The 22,710-nt window shown below is 37.9% G+C and overlaps 1 protein-coding gene across 24 annotated transcripts in view; it reads right to left on the bottom strand.

Moving 5' to 3' along the window:
* The window catches only part of ADGRL2 (adhesion G protein-coupled receptor L2), a 401,353-nt gene that overhangs the window by 7,178 nt on the left and 371,465 nt on the right, over positions 1-22,710 (bottom strand). For 7 of the 24 annotated variants that reach the window (XM_054073438.1, XM_054073439.1, XM_054073437.1 and 4 more), the window contains 11 exons: positions 22,268-22,441; positions 21,063-21,272; positions 19,886-20,106; positions 18,561-18,627; positions 9,808-9,899; positions 8,920-8,964; positions 8,605-8,631; positions 7,740-7,908; positions 4,063-4,191; positions 3,540-3,636; positions 633-761 (listed from right to left, as the gene is read on the bottom strand). In XM_054073438.1, the coding sequence (XP_053929413.1) occupies positions 633-761; positions 3,540-3,636; positions 4,063-4,191; positions 7,740-7,908; positions 8,605-8,631; positions 8,920-8,964; positions 9,808-9,899; positions 18,561-18,627; positions 19,886-20,106; positions 21,063-21,272; positions 22,268-22,441 (1,360 nt within the window). Of the gene's footprint in view, positions 1-325; positions 408-632; positions 762-3,539; positions 3,637-4,062; positions 4,192-7,739; positions 7,909-8,604; positions 8,632-8,919; positions 8,965-9,807; positions 9,900-18,560; positions 18,628-19,885; positions 20,107-21,062; positions 21,273-22,267; positions 22,442-22,710 lie in introns of all 24 variants that reach the window. The other 17 variants (XM_054073441.1, XM_054073444.1, XM_054073456.1 and 14 more) reach the window with 10 other exon arrangements.

Genomic DNA, 22,710 nt, shown 5'->3' with positions numbered 1-22,710 from the left:
TTTACTGATGAATTGCACCGTAGTTAAACAAAGCAACTAGATAACGTAACAACAGAACGTTTGGTTAAGCGATGACACCCTTTATTCCTACAGAACTAAACTGCTCTAACTGTTTATCTCGAGATTTTCCTACCGGAAAATTGATCTACCATAAAGCTGCACTATACTATAGTTTCGATCTGTTTGACGCTGGATACGGTTTTCTGCACTGGGGTATCCAAAGGTGCCAAGATGCCTTGCGCTGCTTTAGTATCTAATCCGTTTCATCACCAGTTTTTTTTTCAGCAAGCTTTAGAGTCAACCTTATATTGCATAGACATGATACCTCTAAGTGATATATATCTTGAAGATGGGCTCTCGGACCATGTGGTGTCAGTCCTGTAATAGTATATTAAGATTTATGCCACCTGCGTTAAAAACATGGATAATTATTGGTAAATACTGTTATGGCAAAGGCATTACTATAATATAGTGCAGTTTTACAAGCTGACATTGGCAACACTGTATTTCTCAAACTGATAGAAATTCAGAATGTACGGCTAGGGTATCGCAACTTGAGTTTCTATCTAGGGAAAAGAAGGGATTTGGAGCAAGCCAAGAAAAGCGGTTTAGTTCAGGAAGTATAAGCACACCTGGTGAGTTAAACACAGGAGCTGAAGGGGCATTACATACAACTGTTTCAGCGAGCAATGTGTTATAGGGGTTGTTAGTGCCGTGTGGTCGAAGAAGAGGGTTTGTTAGTAGGTAATTGCCAGTCATTCCTAAAGCAAAAGAAACAGAAAAAAAATGTCAGTTCTTTAATTTTAGGCTGACAGTTTCAATAAAGAGTATTTTTTTATTCATCACGAATCATGTAGGCCTTGTCAAATGTAATTCAGCTGAAAATTTCTGAATGTGTTTGAGCTATGTATTTGAAATGGGAGTAGGAAAATACAGTCAAGATTCCAGTAATTCACAGGTGCTGTCCAAATCCCCAAAGTAAACATCTAGCGAGAGTGACATTTACTAATGTATACAAAATCACTGTTATACAAGAAGAGCAATTAAATGTGTAGAGCTCAAGGTACTACATAAAGCTATTATAACTTTAAAAATTATTGTCTTGAACGCTTCTGTCCAGAACCGAGAGAACTGAATTTTTCAAATTGAAAGGTATTGAAAAATCTCCTATGACAGGATCAGAGCTGTTATTCGCTTTATTAAAAACACACGGAGAGGGGAAGGGAATTTCTGTTTTCAAACAGACAGTGCACGGCAAACTGCAAGAAGCATATCTTAGTATATGCAAAAGTATGCATGCTGAGGGGAAAGAAAAATATTTGCTCTAAGAAATCAGAGCGTTCACATTTTCTCCTGGGACATTCATGCTGCAAACTTATCTGCCAGGTTTTGAAAAAGAATTCCTCGAATAACAAATTTTCTTTAACCAATCAGTTTACAAACAATAGAAAATGAGCAAAATACTGCATGAATAGATTTCTTTTAAACCCATTTTATACCTTAATGCAACACCATTTAAAGAACTCTTGGAATAATGAGGAAAAAAAATCAGCATTTTTGAGAAATCATTAAAAATTCAATTAATCTCTGATTTTTAGCTACTAGAAGAAAAATGTGTTGTAACAGTAACACCCACCCCCAGATGCTGTGATTTAACTTACTTTAAACACTTCACTAGGGTAAAATCCGACTTACTTTTCTATTGTATTGCACAGCAGTATATATCAGGATCACTGTATTACACGCCCAGGGACAACTAAAGAGCCAGCTATACTTTTATAGGATGGGTATTTTATTCTGGCAAGGAAAATATAGTATATATTCCAAATACTAATGCTTTAGTTAGATGCTTGGTAGCAGAAATGAGCAGAAAACTCTCAGATTCAGAGAATTAATGCCTCATTATGCTAATCTGAGTTGAAAATTTCTATCAATGAACAACTGAAAAGCTTTTATCATAGTTTTTTTTGTACTTATTACTAGAAATACTAACTGAAACATTTTGCTTGTTTGTGTTTTTTGTTGTGTATTATCTTCAGTCTTGGTTATTTTTATAGTTAAGAGAATCCGCTCTTTCAGTTCAAAATTTTTTGAACTTTCTTTGAAAGCTTTACTTTTATTTTAAAGGAAAAATGACATTTGCCATTCATTACTAAATTACTCTTGTACATATGTATCACTGAGATAGTGACAGTATTGTAATTGAATAAAGATGATGGCTATTTTTCTAATCATGGTAGAACATCTCCAGTGATTTGAGACTGGAGCTCTGAAACAAGCAGAAGTTTCCAAGACCTCTGTGCAACTATGAAATAACTGAGGGTGCAGGAACGTTAAGAGTAAGCCTCAGCAGAGGCATCAAATTAGGGTGAAATCCCAGACATTTAACTACAGCATACTTATGGGATTTTCATAAAGCACTAGAAGGGAATGTAGTTCTTTCTTGGCCATGAAAAATACGTATTTTATACTTGGGAGAAGTTACTTAATTTTGATTTTGCTAGAGGAACACACAAGATTCAGATGGGGGAACAGTGAGACACACGGGTCTTCTCCACTTTCTATAAGCAAATAGCAAATACAGACTCATGCTTTCTGAAATATTTTCTTCTGCAAAACACTATGCTTTTAACTTTCAAAATAAACTTGAGTACAAGAACATGCCCCTACTACCAGAAAGCAAGAGGGTTGAATTTGCTAGTTGTGATTGATGAGCAGCCCTGACAGTGGTGAATTTTCTGTTTGAAACTGAGTTGAGTAGGAACTGGTCGCAATGAGATCAGGGCTACTACGTGTTGTTCTCCAAGGGATGTGGGTGGAAGAACATGCTTTGAACTTGGCTTGCTTTGAACTTGGCTTGTACAGAGCAGTCTCCCCTCCACTGATAGCTCAAACTGCCTTTAAAAAACACAGAGGGAAGGGGAAAAAGGAAGGGACTTTCTGTCTTGACTAATAACCTTGTTTTCTAACTGGACATAAGAATGAGCTTACAGGTTTCAAAGTCTGCCTGAGCTGAGAAATTTGGAGTTTTGGCTTCTCTGCGCCTGAAAATCTGGATTCTATCCCATGTGACAGATATGATGCTCTTTGAAATAGAAAAGATAAATGCTTTACAGACATCTTTTGCATAGAAATTATATCAATTAGATTTCACTGGGAAAATTTCTGCTCCTAAAAATCAGTCAAATATGCATTAAAATGTTACTGCACTCATATATTTCTGTTCAGATTTAACCTATAAAGGTTAGGAAAGATTTAAAATTACAATCTTGCTTTCAAGTTAGATTACTGATGAAACTTATTTAAATACATTCCCACAAATGGAGGAATTCAACTTCTATAGTGGGGGGCCAGCTGAGGGAATACGTTTTGAAAAAGGTGCTGGTGGTTGACTTTAAAACTCTGTTTTTAGAGAACATTTGTTCCAGAATTTTTTTTCAAAACAGTCTTTTCAATTCTTCCGTGTTAAATGATATAAAATCTATATTAAATTTATATATATATAGGCTTCTAAAACGGAAATGTTCCCAGTGACTGACCTTGATTAAGAGTTGAAGTGCTGTTGATGTCACCTGAGATAAAAGACGATTCAGATTGTTTTCGCACAGTGTCATTCCACATCCTCCTTATACGACTCTGTTAACATCAAGCAGTGACACAGAAGCATAGAAAGTTATAAAAATACCTTTTTTTTCTACTTATGGGCTATTATGTAGAACATTTTGTGTTTATTTTGGCCTAAACTAAGCCATTCTTCCAGCAGGGAGTGAAACGCCTTCTTTTGTTATTAAAACTCTAATTTATTAAATTTCATTTAGATGAAAAATAGTGGTATAAACCTTCCTGTAAACTATACCCTAATTATAAGAAAAATAAGGCGTTTGCATTAGACTGAAGTAAACAGAAACGCTTAAAAAGAATCAACTCTAGTATGCAGAAGTATGTATTTTGCCATCTAAATGATACTACTGAGAAGACAATTAGTACTTCTGATCAGAACACATCTCAGTAGGCTCTTTATAAATAAGGTTAATTAAAAGATGCTGTCAAAATCTTTGTTACCTGAGTGCCAGAGGAATAGCGAGCGCTAGTTCTCGTAGTTGATGCCTTCACTGAACTGTGGGGACTCTCAGTTGGCAGTCCACCACAGCAGTAAGAATGTCGGAAGCATTTGCCGTATTCCTTACGTACCTACAGGGCGGGGAAAAAAAAATTACTTAGCACAAAAAACAGTGTCAAATATCTCTGCTGGCAAAAAGACATGAACCTCGTATTGAAACTCCTCACATATTTTTCATGCAAATAGATAATTCTTGTCTGTTGAATCGTTAGCCATTTGCAAAATGAAGCATTTTTCCCTACTTTGTGGCAGCATTACCTGGTATCCAGGATTTTTGAATATTTTCAAGGTATCTACACACAGCATTTAGACGTGCCTGAATAATCACTACTGAGTTATTTATGGGCTTATTTTTATTTCATCTTCACATGGTACATTAATATACTGAATTTACCTGAACTGAATGCTGGCTGAAAATAGTCCTTTCTATATGAGCTTTTGGTGGAGAAACCACAGAAAGCCCATCGTAAGCACCCAAGAAGGGCTGAGACAACTGATCTTTGCACTGCTTGGTACTGCCCATTAAGTTCTCCCTTCCAAGAAAGGGTGTAAAACCTGCGGTGACTATAAAGGTTGATATAGTCACACCTACTTCGGGACTGTTTAAAGCTCACGAACGCCGCTGCCCCACTCCACGCAGGCGACCAGCAGAGGCACTGTCAGTGTTTGAGAATTTGGAACAATAAAGGCTGGGTAGTGAAGCATCCTTCACTTTTGGGAACAAACCCTAAAATCCTCATTACTGTCTTTGTTGAGCCTAAAAATCTGAGCCCACCTATGTATATGAGATTTCTGACAGAGCAACAAAACTCATCGGGGATTCCAGCATTTGGCCTGCGTTTATTCACCTTCTCTTTCCAGCGACCTACTAGAAACTTTACTTTTGTGATTTGTGTGTGTTAACATTTGTCATGGAAGTAATCAGGATTAATTTACAGAGCAGTTAATTCTCTCTTATTTGGCAACTGCTACATTGACTACTACTTTTAGAAGAGTCTCAGCATAAGCAAAAGGATATAGCGGATAAAATTTTTAGAGATGCACAAGTCTAAATTTGTAAATCCTCCACCAGATGTTTGGTGTCGCTTCTACATCAATAAGATTGCTAAATTTCTGGGAAAAGTGGGATTTCAGCTAATCTGGAAATTCAGCTTGATCTAGGAACATACGGGACAGAAAGAAAGTTATGGGTGTATAAAAAAACAAAGAAGGGGAAAATGCAAAAAGTTAATAAAGTGGATTTACACATGCCGCGTGCTCATCAATATTACAATACTGTCACTGATGGAACACACACTGGGATGCTTCTATAAACCACAAGGTCGAAGAAAATATGAGTAGTTTGCGCCTTAGCTTCATGCTACGGACAATAACTCATCTTTTTATAGAAGTATATGGTACATATTTAGAGTGAATCAATATCTATATGAGCACAAAAGACACATAAAAAAAGGACAACAGAAATGCATGGACAGAGAATTATCATCTTTAACTCTGTAGTCTGGAAAAACATAAGTCTACATATATCATCTTTAGATGGTATAACACGTAAGAAAATGCATTCTTGAACAGTAATGGATATTAAATGCTCCAAACCACTACATAGTAGAGACAATAGCAATCAAAACTGTATTTTTACCCAAATACCACCCTCCAGGACTGGTTTTGCCTAATGCCTATATTGCAGTGAATGTACATTATCTGTCAGTACTGCACATTCCACTGTCATTATTTCTAAATTATAGCTTGTTGGAAACTGATGGAAGCAACAGCACTATCATCCTGTCAGAACTGGAAACATAATAGTTTTCACTTTCACAATTCTATTTCTCTGTTCAATTTAGTGACCAACTAGTAATAACAGAATAAAAAGACATTAGCTATGCAGACAGAGGATAAGATGATATCCAGTCAAAGGCATCGAAACTTAAAAAACTTAAATAGCAGCTTTAACATTCTTTCAGGTATAACTCTTATTGCTCTAGGTTATGCTTTTTCACACTTGACTGGTATTTTAATATTGCTTTTTGCTGACTCCACTTAATATAAAAACAATGCACAGCTGTAAAAAGAAATAAAAAAGGAATCTGTTTTTGATTTTCAAGTCCAATACAAGTGGTAGAAAGGGCAACATTATACAAACCCCTAATCTAGAAACTATTTGCATTTTGAGAATGTTTGCATTTTCATCCCCGTCATCTTTTCTTAGGCTCAATCTCCTCTCTAAGTGTGCTTTTGTTCTCTCAAAATAAGAGGAGTGTCGTGTTTATCTAGAGAAAATTCTTTCTGTCTACCAGATTTTTTCCTAAACCATGGCTGACTGCCATTGTTTTTAGAGACGCTGATACTGTTAGAGCTGGTACAGCTCAGAACACGCAAGAACGCGATTTTTGTACTTATACAGCAATGCTTTATCCAATGGTCTTAAACCATTTTATAAATATCAGTTAATTATGTCTCCGGTGAGCTAATTATAATGGGAGTTAATAATTGCTAGATCTCCAGTCTAAAACCAGTAAAATATTTAGAATCTAAATACTGCAAATTGGGTATTTCCAAGTGCAGGATGTACTGCACTTTATATTTTTTTGAGTGAGGGTTCTGACATTTACCCTTCCTCTCAACTCTTTGTTACTTTCATTTGCTACACCTTCTAGTGCAGGCTACCAGGGGTTTTCTTTTGTTTCTCATTAAAGCACCTCTAAGGCATCCTTGGAAGCAGTCGCCACTCTCAGTCTGCGGAACTCAAATAGAATCCCACCGGGCTGCGCCCTTCACCTGCTCCTTCTCCCCTGTTTGCTCCTCTCCCCCATGGCAGCTTTCTCTTTCCCCAGCAGATCTGCTCCTTCCGGACCCCTCTGTTCCCATCAGGCAAAGGAGCAGAGCTAATTTAACACAGCCCGCTCATGAGGGAAGGCTCTTGTCAGGGGATTCCAGTTGTTCTGCGTAAGAGCGCAAAGCTGTTGGCTTGCTGGGGAGAAAAGCAGCCAGGCTGGCGCCTTTGGAAAACTCCCCTTATTAGCGGTTGTCTTGCATTAATTACTACTTTTTTCTAAGGTGTGTTGAAGTTCACAATAAAATTAATTATTATATCTCACTAAATTTCTTAATGAACGAGCACTGATATTACTATCCCTGCCCATCACTCGTAGCTCACGCGGCAGCTTAACAGGATCTCAGGAGAGGTCCTCTGCCTTGATCTGAGAAAAAGAGAGCTTCCAGGCTGAGGGAGGCTGATATTGCAAATGATGCTTTGTTTGCGGTGCTGCTGCGGACGCAGCGTTTGTTTCGTGTGCACATGGAGGACTTTTGGCTCTAAGTCCAGACTAATATATATCACATTACCAATATTAAACAGCTCATTTTTTCACACTAATTTTCTTCCCTAAAGCTTCAAAAGTTTTCAAGCCCAGGTTGGAATTGCTGGATCCACTTTAAACCCGCCCAGGCCACAGACCAGTTACACAACTTCCACACGATTTCAATCCTAGTCCCCTCCTCAAACTACTTCAAAAGACTCCAGTCCTCGACATTGCTATTTTTGATATGTTTTTTTAATAAGAAATATATGTGGTATTAAGGAGTTAGGGAAGACAAATCTGTGTTTTCAGTAACTTACTTTCTTTTGAAGTGCACAATGGAAGATGAAAATGAACATTCCTTGGAAAGCATTAAATACTGTGAAGAGATACGTCATCACAACAGTCCCCTCATTGATAAAGAGCAGGCCAAATGACCATGTTAGGCCAAGAAGACACAGGAGAGCAAACGCACCCAGGACCCAGGATCTGTAAAAGAAAATTGATTTTAGTAACATTAATTTTAGTAACATTATTTTTAGTAACACACTTACGAGAATGTGCATCGCCAAATCCAATATTAACATTTCAGTTCCTGCAGTTGACTTTTACTAGGTTCATATTCAATGTAAAAATTCCTTGGGTTTAACCTTTTATCTATTAAAGAAAGAACAATTCCATTTGGTAATCCTAGTCTCCAGTGAAAACAGCAAGAGTAGATGTGACCTTTTTCTTTCTCAAGAACTGCACAGGATGTCAAAACTATTTTGAAATGTAGAAGTACAGTGCAAGCCCCAGCTACTCCACTGCTTTATCTGCTTTTACAGAAGAGATTGATAAATCTGGCTTAGCCACTAATCACACCATAGATTTTAAACAGTGGTGCTGCCATATGACACCAAATAATGTAACACAAATGCACAAAAGGTTAAACAGCAGATTAAAAGCCTGTAGCCCAAATCTTTAATGCTCCGATAAACTCAGCTAAACTGAAGCTAGATGATCTAACTTCCGCATGAGGAAACCCTGCTGAAATGTGACAAAAATATGGATATTGCTCTACAGAATAGTCTAAAAAAGATTCCATCATGAGTAGGTTAAGGAAAAGGAATTGTAGAGAACGGCACGGAATGAAAGGGAAAGGGAATTTAGTCAGTGAATTCCACATCTAACTAATGATCTTACTTGATAAATGGCTTATTATCTTCATAGCTAGAAAGCATTATAAGCAGAAAAGAGAAACAAAATTATTAGACAGAATTGAAACAGAAATTAATAAGAGCATTTTTAATTGTCTACAAAAATTAGTCAAAATTAGGAAATTCAAAATGCAGAGGCAAGCAATTTAAAATTATAAAGGCATATAATAGTTAAAAATTCTTTAGCAAATCAGATATCTCAAGACTACTTAATTAAAATTAAGGGATATCCACAATATTGTCCGAGTTTGTAAAGTTAAAAATCATGCCAGAAATTTGTTAATGTAGGGTTCTATCTTACCCAGGTAAGTCCGTATTATAGTAGCCATCACAAACACGGTAATTACTGGTGTGGATGAGAAGACAGAAAGAGGAAAAGGAAGAAAAGAGAGAGATGCTAAAGATTAGCTCTCTCTCTCATCATGCATCATGCAATGAAGCTGATACTGACCTATCTAGAACATCCAGTTCACAACGTTAGCCTTACTGGAAATCTCCCCTTGCCATTTGCAACATTCAAAGCATATCTGTAAGACCCTTTTGCAGCCAACCCTCAGTGCTAGAAAGTTGCACCATCCCTTCAGTGTGGATAACAAAACCCTTCAGTACAATGTAAAGCTATAGAGAGTACAGTAAAAGACTAGAGCTGCCAAAGCCTCGTTAATAATATAACACTTCTATTACTCTGCAAAAGGGATACTGCACTACAGCACCATGATAAAGTAAACACTTGTTAAATTAGCATGAAAACAGCAGATAATCTTCAAGTTAACAATAATAATAGAGTCAATTCTCTTGGGAGAACAGGATTAAGAGTAGAAACTGCTCAGAATCCCTAAATCAAAAAGTCATTTAACAAAACAAACTTAATATAATCATATCAGCCATGCAAACAGGAACGTCATTTTTGAACTGCATTTTAAATGCAAATGAAATTCCTACAGTGTTGTGGCATTTCCGTGAAACAGTTTCTTGGCACTAGTTCCAGGCTGAAATTATCTAATTTTGACCGGCGTTTGTGACATTACAGCAACAATGTGACGAAAGCAGGATTGGCTCTGTTTGCTTCTAATTGACATCTGCAGTTGCTGGGAGACAATGGCATGTGCTCCTAATGGAGAGTAGCTTTCAATCAGTTCAGCAATCAGAAAATAATCATAGTTCTCATACTTGAACACAAAGCACTTACTTAATGTTTTCCAACCTGCTAGAGTCTGGTTTCAAAGTGTTCGAGTGCTTCACCATTTTGCACAATGTGATCACCAGGAAGATAAGATTCAGCTGTCAAAACAGATAAGAATGAAATTAAACTACTTCAAGTAATAGGTTGAATAATGATGATGTTATAGACTAAACAGTCCCCATGGTTTATTTTCAAATACGTAGTAAAACTGAGTAGCTGCATCACACAGTCTGTAAAAGCCGACTGTAAATACGGATGAGGGGGGAAAAGAATGTTAGAAGTCCTTGTTTCACTTAATTTTCCAAGTTCACCTCATCATCACGAAGCACTGTATTTAGCTCATGTCCAACACTTGTCATTGTCAGTCTAGCTCTGTCTTTCAGCGTGTCGTGCTCAGCCCTTGTTCACCTTTGCCTGTCACCCCTGGCCCATTCTCCATCTCACTGACTTCCTCCGAGGACTGCGGTTACCCCTTTACTGTATTATCCCAGTTGTCTTTTTTATCACCCCATCCTGCTTCTGGAATGTTTTTTTGCCTTTGCTGGTTTCTCCCTTTCTGTTTTTTTTCTAGTCCCTTTTGTTCTCAGAAATACCACCGGGGTCTTGAAAACAGCTTAAGCGTAACTGAAGAAAAAGGAAGAGAAAAAGAAAAAGAAACGCCAAGATGCAGCAAATGCATCAAACTTAACAGTGCCATAGCCATGCGCTGGCTGTGCACCCTCCTACTGCCCTCTTTCCCTTTGTAGTCTGGATTCTGTCGAAGCGACACCGCACACCACTTGAGGAAAAGGACTTTGCTGTCTTATTCTTGTTGTGTCATTCATACAGCTAACACCAGCCGAGATACTGAAGGTAATTTTTTATAGCTTTCCTTTTGTGAAAGAGAATCACAGATATCAAAGGTACTAGGTGCCTTTCTCCTATCGATTTCAAAGTACGTGAAGAGCACAGGTAAGCCAAATACAAAGACGCTTGTAGAACAGGGGGTTTAAAGTGGTATATGGACAATTTGAGTAATTAGCATGTCCTGTCCTATATCACACGGACAATTCAAATAAAATTGTATGTTTGAAAGCAGTAAGAGCTATGCCCTTTCAGGGAGAAGACAAACATCCTTATCCACCAATACCTAAGGGAAGATGGGACAGCATCCTTACCATCTTCATAACACAAATATTTGATAGATTTTAATCCCATTCTTACAACCTTCTGTATGTATCTGCAACTGGTTACTGATGGAGAATGAACAAGCCCAGTCTCTCATTTTGGAGAGCCTTTGGTTTGAGACAGCATCAAACCCCTCACAATTCCTGTAACAGTGGGGACACAAGTTCATGCCAGATGTGTTCCTACAGCTGTGTCCCAATAGTCAGAAAAGTCACTCAAATCCTAATAAAAGGCGTAACTTAACAATCCAAAAAAGAGGAATATTTTGAAGGCTCTGATTAGAGTCTGTTAATAAAGATATGCATAGAAATAATTCCTACTGCTAAGGGCAATCAAGTTATCATTGCTGCTGCTGTCTCGAAATCAGGATGGACGATATGAACTATACTGCAGTTCTCAAGACCAGAACCGTGTTTGGCAGCTTCTGACCTCAACGGTGCCGATTCAAAGTAAAACACTTTTACAATTCTATCTTGAGAAGAATACAAAAAGTGTACGTGACACAAATAACAAAAATAAGCTTTTGTAATTTCCTTCTGTCTGTGTTTCAAGAACTGACAAAAAATCCTTGACCTTTAAGTGGAGAAATATACAGGGTGTAGGTTAAGCACGATTTCCACAGCTGCAAAATGTGATGGAAGTGTGAATGGCTCATCACTCTGCTGATTACCTTCTATGATTCTTATAGCTAATGACAAACCAGTTGAGAAACACTTTATTATATCATTGTCATCTTTCTGTTCCTTTTATCTAAGTTTCCCCTGTACTGTGTAAGTTCCTTGGGTAAGAAAACAAGTTGCTTCTCTCGCTGTCCTGTGCACCAGACAGAGGTCGGGGGCTCTGCATGTGACCCGTCGCTCAGGTCGGTGCCTTTGCAAGCAGACTTTCTTCTTCTGTAGTTGAAAAAATTTCTTGCACATTTTGGTAGCGGACAGAATGTAAAATTCTCCAGCCCGATTAAAAAAAAAATACAACTTCGATTTACTTTTTGTGCAAACAAACAGATCTTGCGCTGAGACACGTGTCATGCCAATCCTAACACATAAATCAGCTTTGGCTGCAACCTATGCAACCAGGAGTGCACAATCCAGTTCAGAATAGTATTTACAGCACAGCTGGAAGCTAATCCTTGCCTAAGTAGCAAGTACTGTATTGTACTAGCAACATCATTCTCGGATCAAAAACTCATAGGCATGGCTTACTCATAACTGACTGCCTTATGAAATGAGAGGGTTTTATCCTCTGATTCTCTGCGTATGACTGAAGTGCTAGTTTGACATAGGAAAATCAAAACCTTGCGTTCGCGTTCTAACATTCCTTTAATGACATGCAAGCAGACACGGCCCTGCTCCAGAGCCTGAGCTAACCTCCCGTGTATTAAGGTTTTATGCCAATGCTCAGCTTTGTCTGTTTATATGTGCTTGCTGGATTAAGAAAGAACTGTACACAGCAATTTCTTAATAGACACTAACTCTAATTTAGGTACAGAACCCCAAAAGCAGCCCACAGAAATAATAATGCTGTATCCCAGTAGATGATAAAGTCCTTCCAAGAAAACAAAAAAAGGCAAAAAAAAAAAATATTGTACTTTGAGGACAAAAGTAACTACGACAATAGACAATATGATACTTGTTTCTCCACCACTGTGAAAATATTGCATAGATTTCAGTTTCAGCAGTCAAAGACCATGGTCTGCCACTTGTTCAAACACACTGGCATCTCTGCTACACATTCTATCATTATCAAAAGCCTATTTTGCCGGCTTACAAATACTGTAACCAAACCTTTCTACAGATTTGTTTTTGGCTCTTCATCTAGAAATGGATTGTTCTGGAGGAAGTCATAAGTTAAAGACTTTTGGGCATCCTGCCATTTTACTGCATAAGACACTAAGCAGTGAGGGAAGGGAACCTCTTGGAGAATAATTGCTTTTATAAAGGAGTGGCTGAATTACTTTTCTTGATGAGAAATACGTGGGGGGAGAAGGAAACAGTCCTTTTGCACTAATTTGTGCCAACTTTGTGCAAGGAAAGCTTTTTCGGCCCTGAGCAACCCGGTCTGAGCTCAGAGCTGAGCCTGCTTTGAGCAGGGGGTTGGACCACAGCTCTCCTGAAGTCCCTTCCAACCTAAATTTTGACTCTGTGAACCATTACCGATCTAAGCAAATGAATCTGTAGATGTTTTCCAAGCTTGAAAGATGATCTGAGTAGGCCACATTTCTTTAAGAAGAATGCCCACTACAAACACACAGTACTCGGGGGTCATCTAAAGGCCCTCATAAATGCAACTGAAAGCAAATTGTAAGGGGAAAAAACTGGCGTCCGACAATGACGACTTTCTCATCGCTTCATATAACATAAAGGAATAGTGACTGGGGCGCCTCATCCTTCCAACTGGGCTGCATCCATCCCAATTAATCAAAATCTGTACCTGGATGGGACCACTCTCCTTCAAGGATAATAAAAAATATAAACAATCCATGTAAACACACACAGCGCCACAGTGTATCCATCTCGAACAGCCAAGAAATTATACCCTCGATAATGTCAGTAAAATCTCTTTCTTGTTGGACTTCTGAAAATCAGACCACCATTCTTTCGAGGGCTTAAAAGAAGAATCTAAAAGTCTGGTCAGGCATCATATTCATATTTGAATATTCTGCTGTGTTATCAAGAGTGATAAAACACACAGTTTCAGTAGGTGGAGCTATACTGTGAGATCTCTTAAAACATCAGCTGATAAGAATAAGCAAAAACTTGGACTGTATTATATTAATGTTTATACTAGTTTTTGCTGTGGTTTCTAAAATATACTATGCACTACAAAAGATGGAATACTGGATTACATAGAGAACTGGCTTTACAAATGCTCTGATTTTGGAAATGTCTGTGATAGTGAAAAAAAAATATAAAAGCACATTTTAAAATACCAGTTGGTACTTATCTCTTACTATGACAAATATATTTGAATAGAACAGATTGAAAGAAAGACAATTAGATATATATTAAAAAAAAAAAGTAACTACTCTAAAATACAAAATTTGAACGATGGTAGTAATCAAATACAGCACCGTGGAAGATCATTCTCCTTTCACAGGCAGCACACACACGAGAGCCATTTCTGTTTTGGAAATCAGAATGTACCGGACATGAAAAATTGTGTAAATAGGAGGAGTCTATCCAGCACCTGAAACTTTTGAAAGAGGGAGTGTGTTCCAGTCAAACTAACATTTTAAAACAATGTGGATCTAACAACCTGCACAGAAGACTAGTGAATTGGAATTAGTTGCAGCTACAATGAATTAGCGGCCAAATAAAGCTAGGGTTTGCAATAATTATAATAAAGTTCCTCCTGTGAGCAATAGCTAAATACCATTTATCAAGTGTCTACTAGAGTATTATTTTAGTATAGTGTTATTATTACACATATTGTCTACTATATTATATAGATACATAAGCTTACAAATACAGCCCACTTTCATATGAAGACCTGGATTATTTGTGCTATGTTTACATCCGCTGATTTTGGTGAACTAGTGCCTCAAACTGAGTAAAAAACAAAACTATCTTTCCTATATTAATCAAAATCCTAAGAATTTTCCTTAAACTTCAGCAGCCTAATACATTGGCTCCATTTGGAAGAAGCAAAGTCTAGTGGTTTGGGCTGAATTAAAGTCAAACCAACACCACCCATTCCTTGGATATGAATGAATACGGATCTACACAGAAGTCAAAATACTCGGCTTTCCCGACCACAGATTACAGGAGTGCACTGTTTGTTTTATAGCCATCAACCTGCTCAATTGAATCCCGTCCGCCTGAGCTTAGCAGCTTAAAATTCATTCCACACTGCCTGCAGTGCTGACATGGATATGATAAGACAGAAGAACAGAAACACCACTCTGAAGTAACCTAGCTGAACTGCACATGTTCCGACCCTTTTTGAACTCCCCGGAGCTTTTGTTACCTGGCAAATGCAGCTCTAAAACTGCTCTTGTATCTCCAGATCTTTGCTCTTAGCCATGCAGAAGCCTATTTCTCTCTGGGACTGGCAGAGAGAGAGGGGCTCTCTGAAGAAGGCTTCTAAATGAGTGTGCACACTGAACTCTTACTGAACTGAATTAATTATTAAAGATGCAGATGGAGCTGTCCAGATGATAAGAACAGCTCCTGACGTATCATGATCCAAGCTTTCATTAAATCATTTCAGGCATACTAATGGTTTCCCACCGCTCATTACTTACATGCTCTTTTCTCATAGATATAATAACCCTGGGTGCCCAAAGGCACGACAGGCTATGGAAATGGTGAAGTTGAAAGCTCCTCAGAAGATGTACTAAGGAACTCCATACTTGCCCCCTATACTTCCAACCCTCAAACTGTGCAAATCTGTACAGATACAAGCATAAATGCTTATAAATACAGAGAAAATAATGTAAATTAAAGTGGTAAGCAATGCTGTTAAGAGTTTCACAGCATCACAGAGCACCAAGTTGGAAGGGATCATCTCTCAAGGATCACCTGGTCCAACCCTTCTTGTCAAAAGCACGGTCTAGACAAGATGGCCCAGCACCCTGCTCAGCTGAATGTGGAAAGTGTTCAGTGTTGAGGAGTCCACCATTTCCCTGGGGAGATTATTCCAATGGGTTTTGCTCTCATTGTGACAAATTTTCCTCTTGTGACCAAACAGAATCTTCCCCAGGAGTAACTTGGTATCCATTACCCCTCATCTTTTCCATGTGACTACTTGTAAAAAGGCAGTCCTCACCTTTGTAATCACCCTCTAAACACTGGAGCATGGTGGTAAGGTCTACCTGTAAGTCTGTTTTTCTGAAGGCTGAGCAAACCCAGTTCTTTCAGCCTTTCCTCATATGCCAGGCTTCCCAGTCCTTTGATCACCTTTGTGGCCCTTCTCTGGACCCTCTCCAGCCTGTACACATCTGTTTTTTTGTATAGCAGGGCCCAAAACTGAACACAACATTCCAAGCGTGGCCTGACAAGCTCTGAGTAGAGTGGGACAACAACTTTATCTCTGCTGGTGATGACTTTGTTGATGCAACCCAGTATCTTGTTGGCCTTCATTGCCGTAGTGGCACGCTGCTGGCTCAAACTGAGGGTGTTGTCCACCAGGACCCCCAGGTCCTTTTCCACAAAGCTGTTCCCCAGCTGCGTAGATCTCAGCCTGCGCTGCACACCTGGATTATCTTTTCCCAGGTGCAAGACCTTATACTTGTCCTTTATATGTCTCGTGCTTTTATGTGCACTGAGAACGATTTGATTACATGTTAAAAAGCTTAAAAGGGGAAATTCTCACATGCTACCAATATGAAGCAAGCTACACTACAACTATGGCTCTTCTTTGGTTACACGGCACACAACATTATTTTTCAGCCATTACACTTCTCACACTTGTTCCTCCAGTCTTTCTTGCTTTCTCAGTTGGGACGATTAGAGGGCAAAGCAATTGCTAGAGAAGAATTACTCCCAGGAACTGTGCTGTGATTGCTACCTGCTGTTTCATATTTTTGAAGTTGGGAATACTACTCCCAAAGGCCTTTTGCGTCTCAGCCTAAATGATTTGCTGGAGGATAATAATGTCATGGCCAGTAAATAATAGTGAACTATGTCTGTACATGGTCAATATGATTAAATGTCCTTCACCTCTATTCTCACTCTGACCTGGTTATGAGGAAGTGAAAAAGCCGTCAGCAATGCCCAAAGCTTCCCATGTGAAATGTTATTTTAAAGCAAGGGAGAGAAATAGAGGTGACTTAGCAAAACACTCCCAGTAACAATAAAATAAAAAGCTAGGCACAAAAAGCAAAATTATCACCACACAATCAGACTTGAGGTAACTGAACTAGAGTGGCAAGAAACTTGGAAAAATTCTCTAGTAATGATTATAGCGACTACAAGGAACAACTTTGTGTTGAAAAGTGTTGCCTATCGCATTGAAAATACTAAATATATTTTTCAACTGTAATTGCAGATTTAATGAAAATAGAATGTCATCCTGAGATCTGATTTAACTTAATCGTATCCAGAATAAACTCTGTGCAATTATTATAGTTAATACTTAAACCTTACAAACACTAATTTTTCAACTGCAACTCATACACACGTAAGTTTTGGCATCTACATCTATTTCTCTGAAAATGAACTCAAACAACTTCTACACTGCACAATTATCTTTTCTGGTTTTGGTATAAACAGAGAGTAAAACCAACCAAAATATAAATAAGCTTATTTCAATATTGAGATACCAGGAAGGATTAAAGTGCCAACAAAAGAGTAGCCAGGCACATATTTTATAGAAAGTTCTACAATCAAAGTATTAGTTTATTTTTACATAGAGAAGTAATGTGAGCTACCGAAAATGTCAAAATAGCGCACCTGGCATACAGATCCAGAAAAATCAGAAATTTCAAAATTATACCTGATGCATAGGCTTCAGGCTGAAAAACTAATAATGACAAAATACAATCCCTGATCTTGGAAATTCAAGGGAACTGAACTTCTGTTAATATTTCATAACTCTGTTGCTGTAGAGAACACAGGCAGGAAAACAGGTAGGTATTTAGCCTATCAAAATCATAAAAACAAGCCAGCTCATCCTTCCAAACTATCAGCAGTTATGAGAAAAGCTCTTTATGTACATAGGCCACATGTCCCCAGCCTTCTAGAAAAGCCAAGCTTTAAAAACACTGAAGTAGCAAAGAAAAACAAGCTAAACCAAAATGCGCTTCTTGCATTCACTTTCCTCCCAAAGCCCTGTGTTGGGCAGCGTTGGTATTATTAGTCTGAAATAACAGGGAGATTGTTTTGCCCAGGGTTGACAGATGACTACAGGCTTTTTACCTGAAAGCACCCAGAGAACGGATAATTGATGTATGAATTCAATCTTAAATGGAGAATGGGGCACACAGCTGGGGTTGTACAGATGGGTGTGCATGCACACGATGACTTTACTCAACCGACTGCAAGAACGTCTACCCGCTTGCTGCTGGTTATACAATATTCTATTATTTATACTAAAACACATGAACTCATATGTCTGACATACATTACATGTAGCACAAACACACACAGAAGTAGTCATGGAAAAACACGCTTATGCAAATACACATACAAATATCGCCTAAGTGTAATGAAATATAAGGTTTACTTAATTATCCAATTCGTTAGAACACCCTTTTGAGATAATTACGTTGGATAATTAGCAGTTAAATTCTGGAACGTGTACAATAGTGACTCAATTGAAAGCAATAATTAATGGTTCCTTTAAAAAAAAATCCTGCGTTTAGTACTTCATTGATTTTTCATATGACTGCACATGTCAATACGACCTTCAGAGTTCAAGCCATTAGGAAAAAATGTCTATGCTGAAGTGCCACCACAGCTTTGACAATTAATCATTTGGTCAGCACTCTTTAGAGATTTCTAAACATTTATATAACCATTGGTCACATTACAAATTGTTTATAAGAATTTTCACGAAACATCTTGTGAATAACAATGGTATTGACCGATAGCCAAACTTTTTAACTTTGCTGTGAGGCAACCGAAAAGGAAAGGAAAAAACAAAGTTCTTACCAGAATGATAAAGGTAACGGGTCCAATGAAACTCCAGATAAAATAGTTATCTACATGGAGCCAGCATCTATTGTGGAAAAAAAAAGAATGAAAAATGAATGTGAGTACCTCAGACCAATAAATGGAAAGCGCAAAAATCCTTCTTAAGCTAACATTTTATCAGTAAATAATGATAACCGCTGCATAGTAGCACTTAGTCCATGGACAGTTTTTCCTAACCTGAATTTTTTCTGATGAATCCTGTTTAATAACACCATTAAACTTGAAAATACATTGTCAGGAATAGCTAACATGATAAGAACCAAAACCAGTCAAAATGTTTGGCCACAGGTGCTAATGGGCAAGTGAATCTCACATCAGTAACTATTTGTCCCAAGCTTTCCATGTAACCTCCATAATCTCCCTTTAACTTTATACTATAGGCAAAGTGCTTACTCCCGAGGAATACAAGACAGAAAATGTTCAGATGCCATGGTTTGCTGAAAAACAATATGGTATAAATAAAATGCCCCAACTGGGAGTTGAACAGTAGAGAAGGAATACATTTGATACCAGACTAAATGACGTGTAAACCTATTAGGGCTGGCTTCACTTAGCGATTCGTTTTTCATACAGCCCGGTTCCCTGCAGAATTGCTCTTATTTGTCTTTCATCAGTAGCAAAATCAAGCAGCTTTCTTGTAGCCAACAGTATCTTCCCATTCTGTAACTAATTTCATCAAAGGACAAAGTAAACACCATTGGAAGGTAAATTCATGCCTCCAGCAACTCCTATCCTCAGAAATGTTTTCTGTCTACCTTCTGTCACTTTCTATATATATCTGGATTTTGTAAATAAAAGGCAGGGGCTAATTTTAATCCTGCTCTACCCGCCTGATAAAATATTATCAAAGCGAAACATATGGGCTAGAATATTGTACTGTCATAATTCAGGACGAGAGTTAGCTAGAGGGGCAGTTGGAACAAAGAGTTCTAATGAACCATTAGCTTAAAACTGGGCATTTAGGCCTGTCAGATACTTTAAGTTGAGAATTCTTACTTAATATACATTTGAGGCCAAAAAGTTATTTACTTTTTCAATATGTTTCAGGTCAATCTTTTGTGTTAAAAGAAAGACCATAATTTAGAATCGGTCTCTCTAGAGTACAAATCCGCTGAACCTAGAGAATTACAAAAGACTTGATTGTAATTTGTGCACAGCATTGCCATTCTCTTACCAATAAAGCTTTCAGATGGTATTTTAGTCTGTCAGAGACCCTCTGACAGCTAATAGGCTTTAAAAAATTATTCACTTGAAAAACACTCAGGTCACTTGCAATTACTTACGCTTTCTCTGTTCCGTAGCTCTTATAGTCAATAGCTGCCGAGACACCAACTACTGTAGCAGGGAAGAGGTAGCCAGCAACGTAATAGTACTTCTTCCTAGAATATTCACTTTCAAATACTTCTACTAACATTAGATAAAGCTGCACTCCTTCTAGACACATCCAGGCAAAGGCTGCCAGGAAGAAAAAGTGTAAGAGACCTGCGAATATTGGACATGCAATCTGCAAAGGAAAAGAAAGATGGAAATATAAACCACAAAATCTTCACATTACATCTCCAATAAAATAGTGTGTAACACAAAACATATTTCTAGCCGAGATCTTCCACAACTGCAGGAGTGTTTTCCCTTCCTGAAAACATATGCTGAACATTTGCAAATACTAATGTGTCCACAGTAGCCGCAGAAAATGAATTCAGCTAAACAGCATGAATGAAGATAAGGAAATCGTGCCCTCACCCTCGATCTTCAATTACAGAGTGGACTTCTCAATTTTAGAAGCAATTCTTGAATTTTGAAATCGATATGGTTTTAGGGCTTACAGTTTAGCTAATCTGAGACACGAACAGTTGGTTCTAGATGCATATTGTAATATTGTTTATTTAAAATCATGCAGCAGCCACCAAGCTATTTTTATCTGCTGTAATTTGAAAGTTTCCACTATCGTAAGAAATCAATCTGAATTATTAGATTTAAACTCAATGGATTGCTTCTCAATGACAGAATTAATTTCACCAGTACTGCCAAAAAAACTGCACGAATGTGTAGAGTAAAAAAATGAGTAAAAATACAAATAAAGCTCTGTGCTAATATATGTATAAAAAAGTAATCAATAGCTGTTGAGACATAAAAGTATATAGAGAGAACACACATAATATTACTAGTATGTCAACACTTAATTTCATCTCCCCTTTCAAAAGTTTAAGCCACCTGCTTCGTTAATAGCTGATGTTTCTCAACTGAAAACTATTGCAGTAAGTGGGAAATTAAGGCCGCGATGATATTTTTGATGGGTGTAAATACTTTCTATGGACACGTCTATCTTATTTTTCACATTGAGCTTTTATTCCAGCCTTGCTGTGTCAGAATGCTGAACACTTGGCAATGTTATCATGCTTTAATTCAAATCTATTTCAGTTGTTTTACAGGACAAGGTCAGCACACACAGAGAAAACTTACCTTGTACTCTGTCTTATCGATGCCTATTAGGAAAATGAACTCAGCAATGAATAGGTTGATACAAAGGTTCTTGTGAATAGTGTTACGATCACTTTGTAGGCCACGGAAAAAACAGAATGTGAAGATGCAGATGGCCAGGCAAACAAGGGAGATGACAATTCCCACCCAGGTGATGACAGTGAGGAGCAATTCGTGCACTCCATCTTTGTACTAGAAATAACCAAGAATGGAGAAAATTAATATGACTCTTCATGATAATAAACAAAAAACTGTTTTCACAGGTAGCATCAAGAAAAGTCACTTGTTTGTTACATAAGATGGGCAACACGTACTCAGTAATTTCTCAGTCTCAGGTCAGCTTCCCAGAAGAGCAAGATTAGGGTAAGTAAAGATGGGCAGGTCTGAGAGAAAAATGTGACTATTTCAGCCAGATCAGATAGCACTTTTATTTTTCTTATGACTCACTGTAAACTTGTCAGACGAGAACAAGTAGAGAAACATAACATTTGCAAAGTTCCACTAGGCTTTGAAGCAAAGAGGAGAGGTTTCCCTGGGCCCTCCTATAAGAGTACATGTCCTTTCCTACAGACCTGCAACTCCACAGCGGAGAAGAAAGCAACAATTTTACACACCAGTTAGGACAAAATGAAGAATATGTTACATGAGTAATTCCATCTCTAATTTCATGTTTAGCTAATGAAGGCTCCTTGCTTCAGTTGCGACAGAATCACTTCTGTCACGTTGGTTATCATTTCAGCACACTTTCCAGATACAATAGGTTTATGGCAAGTCTCATATCATTGCAAGTATCGCCTGCTCTGGGCCTCGTGACTCTTTCCTCAGCCTTCCTGCCCTAAGGAGAACTGCCACTTCTGCTCCCAGCGAGCAGCCTGCACTACTGTCCCTACAGCTACTCTCCAGCTGTATTGCAGGGAAGTCTGTAAAATGATCGTGAGACTGGTCAGTAACTTTAAAATATGGATTTCAGAAAATTCTTGTCCTTCCTTGTTTTTCTTTCCTGTTATTTTGCTCGGAACTTTACGGGTGAGGAAGAAAAGTGCTACAGAAAGCAAATTGCTTTGGAAAGAGTGGGTAGAGGCTATACATATGTAAGGAACTTCACCAGTTTTATATCTTGCTAAAAATTTAAAGCTCAGTCTTCAGAAGTTTGTTCCCTGCCGATGGCTAGAAACATCATTACCTACCACAATTTCCCGATGAGCCATAAGAATTGCAAAGTTGGTTAGGTGACTGCAAGCACATGTTGTATGAGTTTTATTTGTGTCAACCAGTTTGCAGCCTTGAGTTGACCAGTATCCCATCATAGTCCTCTCTGAGTAGTTCCAGAAGGAACAATTTGCATTGAAATAATTGTCAGGCTGGGAGACAAAAGGATAACATAAAATGAGGATTTTACACACTAAGATGGCAATAACAATTGTTTAATATGTGTAAAGGGTAATTTAGATTAAACTTTGCATGTTTCGGACAATAAAGTTTTTCATCAGCAAAATTGTGGACTCTGTTAGACAAGGAAGACGTCTAGTTTAAAAAGGACTTTATAGTCCGAAACACTCTAAAGCGTAGTCTCAATTACTGTAGACCCAATCTTAAACAATTACAATTTCCATCTTACGATTTTATGCAC

This window comes from Cuculus canorus, chromosome 8 (assembly GCF_017976375.1).
Source record: "Cuculus canorus isolate bCucCan1 chromosome 8, bCucCan1.pri, whole genome shotgun sequence".
NCBI lineage: Eukaryota > Metazoa > Chordata > Aves > Cuculiformes > Cuculidae > Cuculus > Cuculus canorus.
The sequence above is the reverse complement of the archived record's forward strand: the minus strand, read 5'-3'. Positions and strand labels throughout refer to the sequence as shown.